General features: G+C 47.2%; 1 protein-coding gene across 2 annotated transcripts in view; it reads left to right on the top strand.

Moving 5' to 3' along the window:
- Positions 1-869: 869 nt before the first annotated feature.
- The window catches only part of EOGT (EGF domain specific O-linked N-acetylglucosamine transferase), a 118,407-nt gene continuing 99,254 nt past the window's right edge, over positions 870-20,022 (top strand). Inside the window, exons 1-6 of one of the 2 annotated variants that reach the window (XR_010186982.1) lie at positions 870-1,311; positions 7,714-7,932; positions 9,579-9,679; positions 16,118-16,226; positions 16,309-16,403; positions 19,631-19,735. Coding sequence is in view for 1 of the 2 variants with exons in the window: in XM_063940938.1 (XP_063797008.1) it covers positions 7,729-7,932; positions 9,579-9,679; positions 16,118-16,226; positions 16,309-16,403; positions 19,631-19,735 (614 nt within the window). In the remaining variant the exon portion in view is untranslated. The remainder of the gene's footprint in view (positions 1,312-7,713; positions 7,933-9,578; positions 9,680-16,117; positions 16,227-16,308; positions 16,404-19,630; positions 19,736-20,022) is intronic. The other variant, XM_063940938.1, reaches the window with a different exon arrangement.

Raw genomic sequence — 20,022 nt, 5'->3', positions numbered from 1 at the left:
GCCCCCGTCACCCCGCGCATGCGCAGACTGACTTCTGGGGCCGAATCCCGGAAGTCAGGCTGCCGCTGTGCATCGCGGAGGACAGCTCTTATCGGAAGAGCTGTCCTCCGCAATGCTGATCGCATACGTTAGCACATATGCGATCAGCATCGTGGCGCAGGGCGGCGATGTACATTAGTACATCCCGCCCTGAGTCTGGTAGGAGGGGCATAGAGGGAGGAGCCAGCCGACACTATTAAACTCTTAAAGTGCCCATGGCTCCTACTGGACCCGTCTATACCCCATGGTACTAAATGGAGCCCCAGCATCCTCTACGGACGAGAAAAGGATTTATCGGTAGGTAATTAAAATCCTATTTTTGGTTCTAATTGCATACATCATTGCTCTGTAATAAGTGCGTGCTGCACTCCAGATTAGCTGCTGGCCCACAAACTGCGATTGGCTCTGGCAGCGCCAACTTCAAAATGCAGCTGCTGTCTCTCAATGGCTGGCTGCTGGTCCATGATCTGGTGCACAGCTCCACCAGGGTGCGGGCCTACGACTTCAGTCCTTAGTAGCCCGACGCCTACCTGTCTCCTCCCCAGGACTCCAGGCTTGGTAACCCCTCCGGGACTCCCAGCCTGGCAGCTCCCGCCTCCCTGTCCCTTCCCCGGGACACCCAGCCTGGCAGCTCCCGCCTCCCTGTCCCTTCCCCAGTACACCTAGCCTGGCAGCTCCCGCCACCCTGTACACTCCCCGGGACACCCAGCCTGGCAGCTCCCGCATCCCTGTCCCTTCCCCAGTACACCTAGCCTGGCAGCTCCCCGCCTCCCTGTCCCCACCCCTGGACTCCCAGCCTGGCAGCGCCTCCCTGTCCCCCTCCCCGGGACACCCAGCCTGGCAGCTCCCGCCTCCCTGTCCCTTCCCCAGTACACCTACCCTGGCAGCTCCCGCCACCCTGTACACTCCCCGGGACTCCCAGCCTGGCAGCACCTCCCTGTCCCCTCCCCAGTACACCTACCCTGGCAGCTCCCGCCACCCTGTACACTCCCCGGGACTCCCAGCCTGGCAGCTCCCTGCCCCCACCCCTGGACTCGCTGCCCGGCAGTTCACGCCTCCCTGTCCCCTCCCCGGGACTCCCAGCCTGGCAGCACCTCCCTGTCCCTCCCCGGGACTCCCAGCCCGGCAGCTCCCCACCTCCCTATCACCGCCCCTGGCTTCCGGCGGAGAGACCTCCCTCCCTCTGTCCGTCTCTCACCGACACCTAACAGAATCCTGGGGTGATGCGGCCGGACAGTGAGCCAGACCCGGGCAGAACAGCAGCAGCAGCAGGTGAGGGGGAGAGCCGGCTGCACTCATTACACTCATACACTGCAGTATTGTCCCCATTCATTCCCTTAGCGCCATGTACCAAGGGGCTTGCATGTTATTCCTACTGTATTCCTGCATTATAGCAACTCTACCAGCTATCATCTCCCATCAGTGTATATACAGCATCTATATGCCTCACATAAGGGTACATACAGCATCTCTACCAGCGATCATCTCACATCAGTGTGTAGCTATATACAGCATCTCTACTATCCATCATCTCACATCAGTGTTTATACAGCATCTGTATGCCCCACATAAGTGTATGTACAGCATCTATACCAGTCATCTCACATCAGTGTATAACAACATACAGCATCTCTACCAGCCATCATCTCACATCATTGTATAACTGTATACAGCATCTCTAATATCCATCATCTCACATCAGTGTTTATACAGCATCTGTATGCCCCACATAAGTGTATGTACAGCATCTCTACCAGCGATAACTACATACAGCATCTCTACCAGCGATCATCTCACATCAGTGTATAACTACATACAGCATCTCTACCAGCGATCATCTCACATCATTGTATAACTATATACAGCATCTCTACTATCCATCATCTCACATCAGTGTTTATACAGCATCTGTATGCCCCACATAAGTGTATGTACAGCGGCCCTCATTCCGAGTTGATCGGTCGCAAGGCGAATTTAGCAGAGTTACACACGCTAAGCCGCCGCCTACTGGGAGTGAATCTTAGCTTCTTAAAATTGCGACCGATGTATTCGCAATATTGCGATTACTAACTACTTAGCAGTTTCAGAGTAGCTTCAGACTTACTCTGCCTGTGCGATCAGTTCAGTGCTTGTCGTTCCTGTTTGACGTCACAAACACACCCAGCGTTCGCCCAGGCACTCCCACCGTTTCTCCGGCCACTCCTGCGTTTTTTCCGGAAACGGTAGCGTTTTCAGCCACACGCCCCTGAAACGCCGTGTTTCCGCCCAGTAACACCCATTTCCTGTCAATCACATTACGATCGCCGGAGCGATGAAAAAGCCGTGAGTAAAATTACTTTCTACATAGCAAAGTTACTTGGCGCAGTCGCAGTGCGAACATTGCGCATGCGTACTAAGCGGATTTTCATTGCGATGCGATGAAAAATACCGAGCGAACAACTCGGAATGAGGGCCAGCATTTCTACCAGTCATCTCACATCAGTGTGTAGCTATATACAGCATCTTTACTATCCATCACCTCACATCATTGTATACTATATACAGCATATATACTATCCATCATCTCACATCAGTGACCCACATAAGTGTATGTACAGCATCTCTACCAGTCATATCATATCAGTGTATAACTATATACAGCATCTCTACTGTCCATCATCTCAAATCAGTGTATATATAGCATCTGTATGCCTCACATAAGTTTATATACAGCATCTCTACCAGCCATCATCTCACATCATTGTATAACTGTATACAGCATCTCTACTATCCATCATCTCACAGTGTATATACAGCATCTGTATGCCTCACATAAGTATATATACAGCATCTCTACCAGTCATCTTGCATTACTGTATAACTATATATGGCAACTTTACTATCCATCATCTCACATCAGTGTATATACAGCATCTGTATGCCTCATATGATTGTATATGCAGCATCTCTACCAGTCATCATCTCACATCAGTGTGTAACTATATAAAGCAAATCTATTATCCATCATCTCACATCAGTGTATATACAGCATCTCTACCAGCCATCATATCACATCAGTGTATAACTATATACAGCAGCTCTGTCAATCATCTCACATCAGTGTATATACAGCATCTGTATGACTCACATAAGTATATATACAGCATCTCTACCAGTCATCTTACATAAGTGTATCACTATATATGGCAACTCTACTATCCTTCATCTCACATCAGTGTATATACAGCATCTGTATGCCTCACATGAGGGTATATCCAGCATCTCTACCAGCCATCTCACATCAGTGTATAACTATATACAGCTACTGCACTATCCATCATCTCACATCAGTGTATATACAGCACCTGTATGCCTCACATAATTTTATATACAGCATCTCTACCAGTCATCAGCTCACATCAGTGTGTAACTATATACAGGTTGAGTATCTCTTATCCAAAATGCTTGGGACCAGAGGTATTTTGGATATCGTATTTTTCCGTATTTTGGAATAATTGCATACCATAATGAGATATCATGGGGATGGGACCTAAATCTAAGCACAGAATGCATTTATGTTTCACATACACCTTATACACACAGCCTGAAGGTCATTTAATACAATATTTTTAATAACTTTGTGTATTAAACAAAGTTTGTGTACATTGAGCCATCAGAAAACAAAGGTTTCACTATCTCACTCTCACTCAAAAAAGTCTGTATTTCGTAATATTCCGTATTTCGGAATATTTGGATATGGGATACTCAACCTGTACAGCAACTCTACTATCCATCATCTCACATCAGTATATAACTATACAGCATCTATATACTATTCATCATCTCACATAAGTGTATATACAGCATCTGTATGCCTCACATGAGTGTATATACATTGTCTCTACTATCCATCCTCTCACATCAGTGTATACCTATATACAGTGCCTTGCTAAAGTATACACCCCCCCCCCCCCCCCTTTGCATTTTTCATGTTTTGTTGCCGCACAACCTGGATTGTTTGAAGGTTTACATCATTTCATTCACAGAACATGCCTACAACTTTGAAGATGTGCTTTTTTTAATTGTGAAGCAAACAACAAATAGGGCAAAATGACAGAAAACTTCAGCGTGTATAACTATTCACCCCCCTAAAGTCAGTACTTTGTAGAGCCACCTTTTGCTGCAATTACAGCTGTAAGTTACTTTGGATAAGTCTCTATGAGCTTGCCACATCTTGCCACTCTAAAGCATCTCTATTATCCATCATCTCACATCAATGTATATACAGCATCTGTATGCCTCACATAAGTGTATATACAGCATCTCTATCATCTCACATCACAGCATCTATATACTATTCATCATCTCACATCAGTGTATATACAGTATCTGTATGCCTCACATAAGTGTATATACAGTATCTCTACTATCCATCATCTCACATCATTGTGTGGCTATATACAGCATCTGTATGCTTCACATTAGTGTATATACAGCAACTCTACTATCCATCATACCACATGAGTGTATATACAGCATCTATACTATCCATCATCTCACATCAGTATATAACTATATACAGCACCTATATACTATCCATCATCTCACATCAGTGTATATACAGCATCTGTATGTCACATCTCACATCAGTGTTTATACAGCATCTGTATGTCACATCTCACATCAGTGTATATACAGCATCTGTATGTCACATCAGTATATATACAGCATCTGTATGTCACATCAGTGTATAGACAGCATCTGTATGTCACATCTCACATCAGTGTATAGACAGCATCTGTATGTCACATCTCACATCAGTGTATAGACAGCATCTGTATGTCACATCTCACATCAGTGTATATACAGCATCTGTATGTCACATCTCACATCAGTGTATATACAGCATCTGTATGTCACAGCTCACATCAGTGTATATACAGCATCTGTATGTTACAGCTCACATCAATGTATATACAGCATCTGTATGTCACATCTCACATCAGTGTATAGACAGCATCTGTATGTCACATCTCACATCAGTGTATATACAGCATCTGTATGTCACAGCTCACATCAGTGTATATACAGCATCTGTATGTCACATGTCAAATGTAAAATGTAGTAAAAAATACAGAAGATCCTGTTTTATGGGTTTTTACCACATTTCGTATTTTCCGATCCAGAATGCGATGAATTCGGGAGCTTGGATCCAGTGGGTAACGCCATCTTTGGGTGGCATTACGAGAGGGCATCAAGAGAGGAGGAGACACGTGTCACCTCCTCTCTAGCTGGCAGAGCAATAGACTCTGGGCAGTAGGGTCACTAGGAGGCCGTAGCGCTTTCCTAGAGTCTAGTGCGCATGTACAGGTCTTCGGGGAAACGATGTGGCGGCCATTTTCCCAGTGATTTTCCTACTGCGCATGTGCAAAACACCAGGAGAATGTATACCACACCATTTTCCCAGTGGTCCCGCTGCTGCTGCCGACGCAGGACTCTGGAGAGTATGTATTAATAAAATAGGTACAGTGTGGGCCCCCTGGACCCTGGGTGCCCATATGCATCGCACACACTGCACCCATAATAGATACGCCAGTGGGCGTTCCCCAGTAAAAGCCTGTGGACTTCTTTCCGTGATTTCCCTGAGAAGAATCCAATTGGATCCCTCCCAGCACCTCCCGCAGCCGCTGAGACACTCTGCACATGTGCAGAGGGATTCCCGGGGCCTAAACCAGGAAGCCCGACATCGCAAGGGGCAGATCTTATCGGGAGAGCTGTCCTTTGTGATACTAGTCACATATAAAAGTACACATGCGATTAGTATGTCCACAGTAAGTGGCAGGTTGCACCGCGTTGCGGATTGAGGATGCGGTGCTTAGTACATCCCGCCCAATGAGTGGTAATTATAATAAAGAATTAGTTTGTGAATAAACTCTATTTTCTAATGTGTCTAAGTAAAGAAAATAGCGCTGTTAGCTACTGAGCATTATAACAGCGCTATCAGTAACATTCGCAATGAGTTTTATATAGCTTAAACTCATCGCTATATGGGCCCTTTTGTCAGTTATGTGTAATACCACTTTCAGACAGAAAAGTTCCGGGTCGTTTTGCCGGGACCTGCCTGACGACTTCCCCCCCCCCCTTTCACACAGACATGCAAATTACCGGGTCGAGAATTTCGACCCGGTAATTTGTAGATCAACACAGGTATTTTGTCTGTGTGAAAGGATCAACACGGGTAGATTCCAGGGTCGAAGTCCCGGGAATTTCAACATGGGTTGATCCTTTCACACAGAAAAAGAACCCATGTGTTTCATGAAATTACCGGGTGGAACTGCTTCACCCAGTAATTCCAGTTTCTGTCTGATACACCTTTCAGACAGAACATGAAATTACCGGGTGAAGCAGTTCCACCCGGTAATTTCATTAAACACACGGGTCCTTTTTCTGTGTGAAAGGGTCAACCCGTGTTGTAATTCTCGGGACTTTGACCCTGGAATTTACCAGGGTCGGAGACACGGGAATTATGACACGGGTTGACCCTTTCACACAGACAAAATACACGTGTTGATCTGCAAATTACCGGGTCTAAATTCTCGACCTGGTAATTTGCATGTCTGTGTGAAAGGGGGGGGAGTCAGGCAGGTCCCGGCAAATCGACCCGGGACTTTCACACTTTTCTGTCTGAAAAGGGTATTAAAGGGGTATTAATCAGCCAACACTGGGACCAATTTATCGACAGGTTTTAACTATTTTAAAATCGTTGCAAATATTATCTGTAGCTTTTCCAAAGTCTCTCTGCTCACTATAATATATGACTGTGGTTGTCATGGTAATCACTGTGCAGAAATCTAGATCTTTAATAGCCTGAACTATACTATATATAGTGCTTTTGTTGAATGGCCTCGGTTGGTGTCCTCTTGTAAATTATTTCAGGCAGCTATCACATTTTCTTACATGGATATTACACAATGGGGGTCATTCCGAGTTGATCGCTTGCTAGCTACTTTTAGCAGCCGTGCAAACGCATAGTTGCCGCCCACGGGGGAGTGTATTTTCGCTTTGCAAGTGTGCGATCGCATGTGCAGCCGAGTGGTACGAAAAAGTTTTTTGCAGTTTCTGAGTAGGTCTGGACTTACTCAGCCGCTGCGATCACTTCAATCTTTTTGGTCCCGGAATTGACGTCAGACACCCGCCCTGCAGACGCTTGGACACGCCTGCGTTTTTCCAAACACTCCCAGAAAACGGTCAGTTGACACCCATAAACGCCCTCTTCCTGTCAGTCTCCTTGCGATCGGCTGTGCGAATGGATTCTTCGTTAAATCCATCGGCCAGCAATGATCCGCCTTGTACCCGTACGACGCGCCTGCGCATTGCGCTGCATACGCATGCGCAGTAGTAACCTGTTCACTGCACTGCGAAAAACGTCAGCGAGCGATCAACTCGGAATGACCCCCAATATGGGCAATGTTTATGATTTGCAATGATCTTACAGTAATAGGCTTCTGAGTTAATAGCTGTGAGCAGGATTTTATTTATTGCTACAGAATATAAGGACATCATCAATAGATTACATGGGAACGCGTTTATTATAATGTGCACCACAAGCCTTAGTAAATGTCTGCACACAAATGGTTACTTTTTCATATACTGTTCCAGTATTGAGGATTCATTTACATTATTTTTCTTCCTCAGAGCGTGGACTTTGCCATGGTGCATCCAGTCTATGGATTACTGCCACACATTTTCCTCATTGCCATTCTAAATAAGTCTGTGTCTGCTGTCGGCCATGGCTCCCCACTGTCCTGTGATTATCGAAGGATCAATCTCCCAGCCAATCACCTGCCATACTACCTGCACAACAACCGACACGTGGCTGACGCCTGCCGACAAGACCCGCTCTGTCCTTTTGGAGTAAGTTCTATAAAACATACAGAAGCTGCTAGCCTGTATCTATGCGTGTTCTGTCAAATGTACGGTCCAGTGACGAATATACCATGTGTCACGCTGGCGTGCTTTCACACATATTACTCTGTAAACTAGTGTTCATTTACCTCATGGTTGCATCGATGTAGCCATTGGCACCAGTTGTGAATTTAGGGCGGTCTTTGGATCAGAAGAGCCAATATTAAGCAGGGTTATATCTCACCATGAAAGCTGCAGTGGGGGCCACGGTTATGGGGCCCAGAGGAGATGGGTGAACATCAGGAGTTCTGCTACCGCCTATACCCTCTATCAGGGGATGGGATTGATATCTTGGCATACAGGATGCTGGCGGTCAGAATACCAACCGCGGCACCCCAATGATCAGAGTCCCGATATACTTACCCTCCCCCAGTGGTCCCCTAACCCTAACCCTCCCTCTCCGAAACCTAAACTTAACTGCCCCCCCCCACCAGCACCGCAGCATAACCCTATCCCTTTGGGTGCTGCCTAAACATATCCCCACCTACCCTCAGCCCAAACCTAACCTTCCCCCTCCCTGCATCCTAACCTTTACCCTTAGATGTATCCTGGATCTAACCCCAGCAGCCTAAGCCTATCCTCCCCGGTCCCACAGCCTAACCCCAACCCTCTCCCCGCAGCCTAACCCTAACCTCCCCATCCCGCAGCCTAACCCTAACCACCCCAATCCCACATCTTAACCCTCTCCCCGCAGCCTAAACCTAACCCTCTCCCCGCAGCCTAATCCTAACCTCCCCGGTCCCACATCCTAACCCTAACCTCCCTGTCCCACAGCCTAACCCTAACCTCCCCGGTCCCACAGCCTAACCCTAACCTCCCCATCCCACAGCCTAACCCTAACCTCCTCGTCCCACAGCCTAACCCTAACCTCCCCAGTCCCACAGATTAACCCTCTCCTCGCAGCCTAATCCTAACCTTCTCCCCGCAGCCTAATCCTAACCTCCCCAGTCGTGCAGGCTAACCCTAACCTCCCCGGTCCCGCAGCCTAACCTTCTCCCTGCAGCCTAAATCTAACCTCCCCCGCGCTGCGGATTACCTCGACCCAGCAGTGTATCGATGGGGATCCCGGGTGTTGGGTTGCCAGCGCCGGCATTCCGATCAGTGTGGGGATTCCAGCGTCGGTATTTTGACAGCCAGGATCCCGACCGCTGGGATCATGACTGGATCCCCTCTATCAGTGGGGAAGACGTATGGCACTTCATATGCTGTGTAAGTACATATGCCCTGACAGAATGTTAGCATGCCCTAAAAGCAAAACGGTGGCAGGGCATGCTGGGATTTTTAGTTGCATTGAGGACCAGTATATAAACTGATATCAAATGTTCCAGCGACATAATATGAACGCAGAGCAAATAACATGTGTTTGCCAAGGTGTTGTGGACCTACGGCCTTGCCCTGCCATCTGGCTGTTAGGTCATGCTGGTACTTACAGTTCTTCAGCAGCTAGACATGTTGCCTATACTTCCTTTCCTCAGCCTATTCTTATTTGTGACCACCAGGGGGCAGTGGGATATTGGTTTAAATTGGAGGATACATTGATCTGTGATTACAAATATATACATAGTAAAAGATCTAAAATTCATTTATGTTTTTAGGAATACCTGACGCAGCTAGACTCTTGCTGGGGTTATGAAAAATCTTGCAAGAAAGAGAAGAGCTTCAGTTACCCGATATGTGACAAGGTGGACTTTGGTTGGTAGGTTATCATTTTATAGTGGAAGACTTTAAACGTTTCTTACTTTTTGCTTAATAAGAGACGGATATAATAAATGTTTTTATGCCTTATGAGCTGTAAAACTTTACACTGTTCTGTAATCTCTCTTATCTTCTCTCCTTTCTGTAGTTTTATTATATTTATGGTATTTATACTGGGCATTTGTTGCTATGTTTTACTGTATCTGTGGGCTGCTTTAGTTTTGAGATGGACACTTGCAGGGCTGCCATCAGGGGGGACTGGTGTCCTGGGCCCGGATAGTGAGGGGGCCCGCTCTTGGCAGTGTCGGATCCAGGGTGGAGTGGCCATACACAAAGCCACAAGTTAGTGAAGTAGTCACCCAGCTGCAGCTCCGGGCAGAGGGGTGAGCCCAGGGAGCTGCCGCTGTAGCCACATACACAGTGAGAGGAGCCTTTGGCACCCCTGCAGAAGCAGGAGCATTCTACTGATGACACCCCCCATCACAGCTTCTTCCAGCTCCTGTCCGCCTGCATGCATTGCTTCATACTGTCCGGCAAATGCTCCAGTGAAGCAGCTCCCCGCCTTCGAAACCCGCCAGCCTGTTAGCTCAGCAGTGAGGGATAGAAGAGCAGGACAGAGTGCATTGGTAAGAGACGAGAGCGGGAGAAAGGTGACCCACTCAGAGGGGCTGCCTATTTGGTTAGTCCCGGGCCCAGCAATTTCTGAGGGCAGCCTGGTCACATCGTAACCTGCCAGACTATGGTGCGTGCTATACGAGCCATCGCTTGATATCCAGCTGTGTATAAAGTGACCGATAAAGCAAACTTTTTCACATCCCCCAGTGCTTAAGTGGAAGTGGTGCTGCGCTGGTGCTTTACATTGGTGCTTTTATAATTAACAATTACCGTTTAATTGAATGGATAACCTGTTTTTCTCTAACGTCCTAGTGGATGCTGGGGACTCCGTAAGGACCATGGGGATAGACTGGCTCCGCAGGAGACATGGGCACTTTAAGAAAGAATTTAGGTTCTGGTGTGCCCTGGCTCCTCCCTCTATGCCACTCCTCCAGACCTCAGTTTGATACTGTGCCCAGACGAGCTGGGTGCTTTTCAGTGAGCTCTCCTGAGTTCGCTGAGAGAAAGTATTTTGTTAGGTTTTTTATTTTCAGGGAGCTCCGCTGGCAACAGACTCCCTGCATCGTGGGACAGAGGGGAGAGAAGCAGCCCTACTCTCTGAAGCTAGGTCCTGCTTTTTAGGCTACTGGACACCATTAGCTCCAGAGGGATCGTACGCAGGATCTCACCCTCGCCGTCCGATCTCAGAGCCGCGCCACCGTCCCCCTCGCAGAGCCGGAAGACAGAAGCCGGGTGAGTATGAGGAGCAAGAAGACTTCAAATCGGCGGCAGAAGACTCCGTTCTTCACTGAGGTAACGCACAGCACTGCAGCTGTGCGCCGTTGCTCCCACACACCTCACATACTCCGGTCACTGTAAGGGTGCAGGGCGCAGGGGGGGGGGGGGGGGGGGGGGGGCAAAAGTAAACATATATACAGTTGGGCACTGTATATATGTATGAGCCCCCGCCAAGAAAATGCATATTTAAGCGGGACAGAGGCCCGCCGTCGAGGGGGCGGGGCTTCTTCCTCAGCACTCACCAGCGCCATTTTTTTCTCCACAGCTCCGCTGAGAGGAAGCTCCCCTGCATATTCACGGTAGAAGAGGGTAAAAAGAGAGGGGGGGGCACATAAATTAGGCGCAAAAACACAATATAAACAGCAGCTACTGGGTTAACATTAAGTTACTGTGTTATTCCTGGGTTATAGCGCTGGGGTGTGTGCTGGCATACTCTCTCTCTGTCTCTCCAAAGGGCTTTGTGGGGGAACTGTCTTCAAAAAGGGCATTCCCTGTGTGTGTGGTGTGTCGGTACGCTTGTGTCGACATGTCTGATGAGGAAGGCTATGTGGAAGCAGAGCGGGAGCAAATGAATGTGGTGTCTCCGCCGCCGACACCGCCGGCGATCGCGTCGGCTTGGATGTGTAGTGCTGTAGCAGCGTGGACGGACACCCTGTCTGAGGAACTTGATACCTTAGACAAGGATACTATATTATTGACCCTGGGGCACATTAAAGACGCTGTCCTATATATGAGAGATGCTCAAAGAGACATTAGTCTACTGGGTTCTAGAATAAATGCTATGTCGATTTCTGCCAGAAGGGTCCTGTGGACTCGGCAGTGGACAGGTGATGCCGACTCAAAAAGGCATATGGAGGTTTTACCTTACAAGGGTGAGGAATTGTTTGGGGAGGGTCTCTCGGACCTGGTCTCCACAGCTACTGCTGGAAAGTCAAATTTTTTGCCATATGTTTCCTCACAGCCTAAGAGAGCACCGTATTATCAAATGCAGTCCTTTCGATCACAGAAAAACAAGAAAGTCCGAGGTGCGTCTTTTCTTGCCAGGGGCAGGGGCAGAGGAAAGAAGCTGCACAACACAGCTAGTTCCCAGGAACAGAAGTCCTCCCCGGCCTCTACAAAATCCACCGCATGACGCTGGGGCTCCACAAGCGGAGCTAGGCCCGGTGGGGGCACGTCTTCGAAATTTCAGCCACAAGTGGGTTCACTCCCAGTTGGATCCCTGGGCAATAGATATTGTGTCTCAGGGATACAAGCTGGAATTCGAGGAGATGCCCCCGCACCGATACCTCAAATCGGCCCTGCCAGCTTCCCCCCACGAGAGGGAAATAGTGTTAACTGCAATTCACAAATTGTATCTTCAACAGGTGGTGGTCAAGGTTCCCCTCCTTCAACAAGGAAGGGGTTATTATTCGACCCTGTTTGTAGTCCCGAAACCGGACGGTTCGGTCAGACCCATATTGAATTTAAAATCCCTGAACATATACCGGAAAGGTTCAAGTTCAAGATGGAATCGCTGAGAGCAGTCATCGCAAGCCTGGAAGGGGGGGATTTTATGGTGTCTTTGGACATAAAGGATGCATACCTTCATGTCCCCATTTATCCACCTCATCAGGCGTACCTCAGATTTTTGGTACAGGATTGTCATTACCAATTTCAGACGTTGCCGTTTGGTCTCTCCACGGCACCGAGAATATTTACCAAGGTAATGGCGGAGATGATGGTACTCCTGCGGAAGCATGGAGTCACAATTATCCCATACTTGGACGATCTCCTCATAAAAGCGAGATCAAGAGAGCAGTTGCTGATCTGCGTAGCACTTTCTCTGGAAGTGTTACGGCAACACAACTGGATTCTAAATATTCCAAAGTCGCAGTTGGTTCCTACGACTCGTCTGCCTTTCCTGGGCATGTTTCTAGACACAGACCAGAAAAGGGTTTATCTCCCGATGGAGAAAGCTCAGGAACTCATGACACTGGTCAGGAACCTATTAAAACCAAAACAGGTGTCAGTGCATCACTGCACTCGTGTCCTGGGAAAGATGGTGGCATCATACGAGGCCATTCCCTTCGGCAGGTTCCATGCGAGGACTTTTCAGTGGGACTTACTGGACAAGTGGTCCGGATCACATCTTCAGATGCATCGGTTAATCACCCTATCCCCCAGGGCCAGGGTATCACTCCTGTGGTGGCTGCAGAGCGCTCACCTTCTTGAGGGCCGCAGATTCGGCATTCAGGACTGGGTCCTGGTGGCCACGGACGCAAGCCTCCGAGGTTGGGGTGCAGTCACACAGGGAAGAAAATTCCAAGGTCTGTGGTCAAGTCAAGAGACTTGCCTTCACATCAACATCCTGGAACTAAGGGCCATATACAATGCCCTACGTCAAGCGGAGACTCTGCTTCGCGACCAACCGGTTCTGATTCAGTCAGACAACATCACCGCAGTGACTCATGTAAACCACCAAGGCGGCACAAGGAGCAGAGTGGCGATGGCGGAAGCCACCAGAATTCTTCGCTGGGCGGAGAATCACGTAAGCGCACTGTCAGCAGTGTTCATCCCGGGAGTGGACAACTGGGAAGCAGACTTCCTCAGCAGACACGACCTCCACCCGGGAGAGTGGGGACTTCATCAGGAAGTCTTCGCACAGATTACAAGTCGGTGGGAACTGCCACAGGTGGACATGATGGCATCCCGCCTCAACAAAAAGCTACAGAGGTATTGCGCCAGGTCAAATAGCTGTGGACGCCCTTTTGACACCGTGGGTGTTCCAGTCGGTCTATGTATTTCCTCCTCTTCCTCTCATACCCAAGGTGCTGAGGATAATAAGAAAAAGAGGAGTGAGAACAATACTCATTGTTCCAGATTGGCCAAGAAGGACTTGGTATCCAGATCTGCAAGAAATGCTCACAGAGGACCCGTGGCCTTTTCCTCTAAGACAGGACTTGTTGCAACAGGGGCCCTGTCTGTTCCAAGACTTACTGCGGCTGCGTTTGATGGCATGGCGGTTGAACGCCGGATTCTAGCAGAGAAAGGCATTCCGGATGAGGTCATTCCTACGCTGATAAAGGCTAAGAAGGACGTGACAGCTCAACATTATCACCGTATATGGCGAAAATATGTTGCTTGGTGTGAGGCCAGAAATGCTCCTACGGAGGAATTCCAGCTGGGCCGTTTCCTTCACTTCCTACAGTCCGGAGTGAATTTGGGGTTCCATTAAGGTCCAGATTTCGGCCCTATCCATTTTCTTTCAAAAAGAGTTGGCTTCTCTACCTGAAGTTCAGACGTTTGTAAAGGGAGTGCTGCATATTCAGCCCCCTTTTGCGCCTCCAGTGGCACCTTGGGATCTTAACGTGGTGTTGAGTTTCTTGAAATCCCACTGGTTTGAACCACTCAAAACGGTGGAGTTTAAATATCTCACGTGGACGGTGGTCATGCTATTAGCCTTGGCTTCGGCTAGGCGTGTGTCAGAGTTGGCGGCTTTGTCACTTAAAAGCCCCTATCTGGTTTTCCATGCGGATAGAACAGAATTGCGGACCCGTCCACAATTTCTGCCGAAAGTGGTTTCATCCTTTCATATAAACCAACCTATTGTGGTGCCTGTGGCTACTACTGACTTGGAGGATTCCGAGTTACTTGATGTGGTCAGGGCTTTGAAGGTTTATGTAGCCAGAACGGCTAGGGTCAGGAAAACAGAGTCTTTGTTTATCCTGTATGCTTCCAACAAGCTTGGTGCTCCTGCTTCAAAGCAAACTATTGCTCGCTGGATCTGTAACACGATTCAGCAGGCTCATTCTGCGGCTGGATTGCCGCTGCCAAAATCAGTTAAGGCCCATTCCACTAGGAAGGTGGGCTCTTCTTGGGCGGCTGCCCGAGGGGTCTCGGCATTACAGCTTTGCCGAGCGGCTACTTGGTCAGGTTCAAACACTTTTGCAAAGTTCTACAAGTTTGATACCCTGGCTGAGGAGGACCTTGTGTTTGCTCAATCGGTGCTGCAGAGTCATCCGCACTCTCCCGCCCATTTGGGAGCTTTGGTATAATCCCCATGGTCCTTACGGAGTCCCCAGCATTCACTAGGACGTTAGAGAAAATAAGATTTTACTTACCGGTAAATCTATTTCTCGTAGTCCGTAGTGGATGCTGGGCGCCCGTCCTAAGTGCGGAATTCTTCTGCAATACTTGTATATAGTTATTGCTTCAATAAGGGTTATGTTATGGTTGCATCAGGGTTGACCTGATGCTCTGTTGTTTATCATACTGTTAACTGGTTGTTTTCACTTGTTATACGGTGTGATTGGTGTGGCTGGTATGAATCTTGCCCTGGATTACCAAAATCCTTTCCTTGTACTGTCAGCTCTTCTGGGAACAGTTTCTCTAACTGAGGTCTGGAGGAGGGGCATAGAGGGAGGAGCCAGTGCACACCAGGTAGTACTAAATTCTTTCTTAAAGTGCCCATGTCTCCTGCGGAGCCCGTCTATCCCCATGGTCCTTACGGAGTCCCCAGCATCCACTACGGACTACGAGAAATAGATTTACCGGTAAGTAAAATCTTATTATGTCAATCTTAGCATTAATCTTATTGCACATTTTAATCACTATAACCACATTCTCACTATAAATAAAACAGTAGTTTTACTAAACAACTCTACGAAAGAGGCATCTGCCAAAGTCATAGTATTCACAAGAGAAGTTATTTACTAAAACTGTGGGTTTGTTTAAATATTTGTCACTTTTTTTTATTAGCAGTTACGTAATGAATAATACAAATGTCTAATGTAGAAACACTTTAAGATCCACAAAACACAATTTATTTTCTCCAATAAACTTGGGAATGTAATAATGATTCTTTAGTCCTGACGTGTTGCAGCCCTGTACCATACCATTCCGCACTGCCCCCACCCTCCGGTAGCTACTTCCAGGCAAGAAGTTATTCCCCAGGGGGTGGGGGCATAGAAGTCGGGGACAGAATGTTTAAAGTGTTTTTGAAGAATTTTATTAGCTACTAAAATTGCAAGTATTTCACTTTCACGTTAATGTGATTCTATTTTTGCAGGGCCAAAAACTTGGAAGGCGCTCAAGAAATATTTTGGAGGCAAGCGGACTTCGGTTATGTGAAAGAGAGACTGGGTGAAACACAAATGTTATGCCGTCCTAAGGAGAAGGTCTGTATCCCTATGTGCGTCCTTTTGTTCTCTGTGTGCTGGCGATATATCTTCTAACCATTATTTATCAATATTACCCTAGGGAGATTCCATGTTGGCCTGTTCCACCAACCTCCAGCACTGCAGGGCAACCAACTTTTACCTGGACTTGAGAAATCCTAAAAGAAGCAACGACAGGTTATAGATGTTTAATATTTCATAAAGGAATTTATTAATACTTGGTGATGTAGTGCTAGGTAAAGAACGCTTCGCTTACTGCCCGCCTGCTACTGGTGTAGTGTAAATAGTTGTTAAAGAGTTACCTGCTCACTGAAATTACAGATGCTTGAGTCCTACTACTGCCCATCCTCCTTTTTCAAGAGGATCATAAAGAAATGTCTAAAACTGCTCATCTGTCAGTAGTTACAATACTTTATAGAGCTTGAAGATACTGCATTAGAGAGGACATAGCCTGCAGACAACATGGATACTACACTGCATGGTGTGGGTCCCTTATAAATATATATTAATATATATAGTAAATACTGAGAGTTCATACAGCATAATCCAGCGGATTCCATTGTGGTGAATGCACCATAGTCCTGGGAATGCAGTATAATGTAACATATGTATAATAATAAAACATATGATGGTTATCCTGTCTATAAAGATGTGTACACTGACATCTAGCCTCCCTGCACATTAAACAGCCCTTCTGGTCACGCCATGCTGTGGCATGAATCGGTAGAGCCGAGCGTCTTTTCTTGGACTTTTTCAATTAAAATGCGTCTTATTTACAAAACTATGGGACTATAATGCACAAGCAGCTTTTGCTGACTTAAATGATATGTAGCATGCCTATATTCTATGTGTGACCACGGCTGTATCTGCATACAAAATGGTACTCTATTGTGTTTTCCTAGAAAGTAACGTAGCATTTCGTATGCAGATACAGGTACGGTCGTGTATTATTTTAATCAGCAGAGTCCGCTTGTGCGTCCTATTCGCATTAGCAATGCGTATAAGACGCATTATTGGCATCTCCCACTACGTTGCGTATTGAGGCAAGATATATGAGGGCACATCTGTATATACTACACTAACGCTTTGTGCATGTGATGTACAACCCCTGTACGCATCAGCCACTGTCTTAAACGCAATTAGAACTGCATTCCGTCTTTTAAAGACCAGCTGCATTTTGAAAACAACAATACATTATATCTGTGACCCCGACTGTTCATTTTGATTGGCAGGAGGGTGAATCTTGTTGTAGTTTTATAGAAACAAACCAAGCACCCATATGCATATATGTTCCTGCTCTACCCGCTTACACACCCTTTAATAGAGTGACAACATATTGGCCCTCATTCCGAGTTGTTCGCTCGGTAATTTTCTGTGCATTGCAGCGATTTTCCGCTAATTGCGCATGCGCAATGTTCGCACCGCGACTGCGCCAAGTAAATTTGCTAAGAAGTTAGGTATTTTACTCACGGCATTACGAGGTTTTTTCTTCGTTCTGGTGATCGTAATGTGATTGACAGGAAGTGGGTGTTTCTGGGCGGAAACTGACCGTTTTATGGGAGTGTGTGAAAAAACGCTGCCGTTTCTGGGAAAAACGCGGGAGTGGCTGAAGAAACGGGGGAGTGTCTGGGCGAACTCTGGGTGTGTTTGTGACGTCAAACCAGGAACGACAAGCACTGAACTGATCGCACTGGAAGAGTAAGTCTCGAGCTACTCAGAAACTGCACAGAGAAATCTTTTCGCAATTTTGAGAATCTTTCGTTCGCAATTCTGCTAAGCTAAGATACACTCCCAGAGGGCGGCGGCTTAGCGTGTGCAATGCTGCTAAAAGCGGCTAGCGAGCGAACAACTCGGAATGAGGGCCATAATTCATAAGGTCTAGAACCTGAAATTAGTGGAGGGGGAGGTGCTTTCAGGTATTGGGGCAAATGAGTTTTTCTCCTGTACGCCTGTGTACCAGTCCGACCCCTCGTATAGAACCCATTACTCTAAGAAGAACCCGCACAATGTCCAGTATAGCCGTGGAACTCCTCCCTGGCCCGCAGCCCTGCAAACCTTGCTGTACTCACTGCTGCCTCGGTCAGGGATTAGCAAACTCCTGAAATGTGAGTACAGTGAGCACTACAAGGGTACAGAGAAACCTGATCGGTGTGATCGCCATGACATCCCATTAGTGTTCTCAACAACCTTGCGCTGTTCACTAAAAGTCCTGTCTTTATAGGGTAGCTGCTCTGAAGTCTTATAGTGTCGCTGCCATCGTGCCTTCCCTCGTTTCAGCTGCTGGATTAAAAGAACTCACCTGTATTTGTATTTAATATTATTGCCCCTTTAAATCAAGCGTCGAATACTGCCAGAGACGTGACAGCTGCGAACAGCGCCACTTATACCTCTTTCATACCAAAAATGCAGGGTCTTACGCGGGAATACGGTCCCCAGATCATGCAGGGACATTCCCGGGTAAGACGCCTTGCACACCGCAGTCAGCAGCCCAGCATATTGCCGGGTTGCTGATGTCAGCGGTGACGGCGCTAGAGATCACATGATCTCCAAGCACCGCCTGTACATAGAGAGTGAACGGGAGCCGGGGCGCATTGACCCGGCTCCCGTTCACACCGCAAAGTGAGCCAAGTTGAACACGGGTTCAACCCTGGTCAAGAGCAGGGTTGAAATACTGGGTCACTGGACCCGGTATTTCAACCCCGGTACCCTTTCATACCGCACATGAACATGGGTTATGCGCGTTCATGTGCCAATAACCCGTGTTCAGAGGTGCTGGTGTGAAAGGGGTATTAGTAAAGTTAGCCCCAAGGAGCCAGTAAAAGTTGGATGAGATGTGGCAGGCAACTTTCATTGCAGGAATGGTCCCTTTATTGGTCCTTTTTAGGAATAGCTAGGAAAGGTAAAGTAAGGGCCGAGCACATTCTGCTCCATGACCCCCAATGTTACACATTTAGGGGGTAATTCCAAGTTGATCGCAACAGGAAATTTTTTAGCAGTTGGGCAAAACCATGTGCACTGCAGGGGAGTGCACATGGTTTTGCCCAACTGCTAAAAATATTCCTGCTGCGATCAACTTGGAATTACCCCCTTAGGGTGGTGCTGTTTAAATGTACTTAGGACAGGATATATTTCCGGGGAATGGACAATTCTTGAATCTGAGAGTGGCGTGAAAAATGGAATCAGAGTATTCTGTAATTTCTAAGGATAATTTATCCATTTGGGACAATGTTTTAGATTGGAGCCTATTTATTTAACCTTACTTTGCCCACAATCTTGCTTGTCTTCTGTTGATGTTAATTGATGTTCATTTGCATAGCTGCATATTTATATCAAACAATTTTTTTGTGCATAATAACTTTTACCTATATGTGATACTGATCATTTAAAGCGTTTCTCTATTTTAGATTTAAGGAGGACTTCTTACGAGAAGGTGAGATTGGAGGCCATTGTGACCTTGACTCACAGAAGTTGCTGTCTCAAGGTCAACGTAAGAGCCCTCTACAGTCCTGGTATGTTTGGTCCTTATCTTTGCATTCTCTTCACCCTATAGATAGATTTTTAACTTGGGCTCACCCAGCATTATCTTAAGGCCATTCCTATCCTCTATAACAGTGGTTCCCAACCTCGGTCCTCTAGTACCCCCAACAGTTCATGTTTTCCAGGTCACCTAGCAGTTGAACAGGTGTATTCGTTACTCACTGACACATTTTAAAAGAACCACAGGTGGAGCAAATTATTTCACTTGCAATCCTGTGAGGAGACCTGGAAAACATAAACTGTTGGGGTACTTGAGGAC

The sequence above is a fragment of the Pseudophryne corroboree genome, chromosome 9 (assembly GCF_028390025.1).
Source record: "Pseudophryne corroboree isolate aPseCor3 chromosome 9, aPseCor3.hap2, whole genome shotgun sequence".
Taxonomy (NCBI): domain Eukaryota; kingdom Metazoa; phylum Chordata; class Amphibia; order Anura; family Myobatrachidae; genus Pseudophryne; species Pseudophryne corroboree.
Note: the sequence above shows the minus strand (reverse complement) of the source record. Positions and strands in the feature narration are given on the sequence as shown.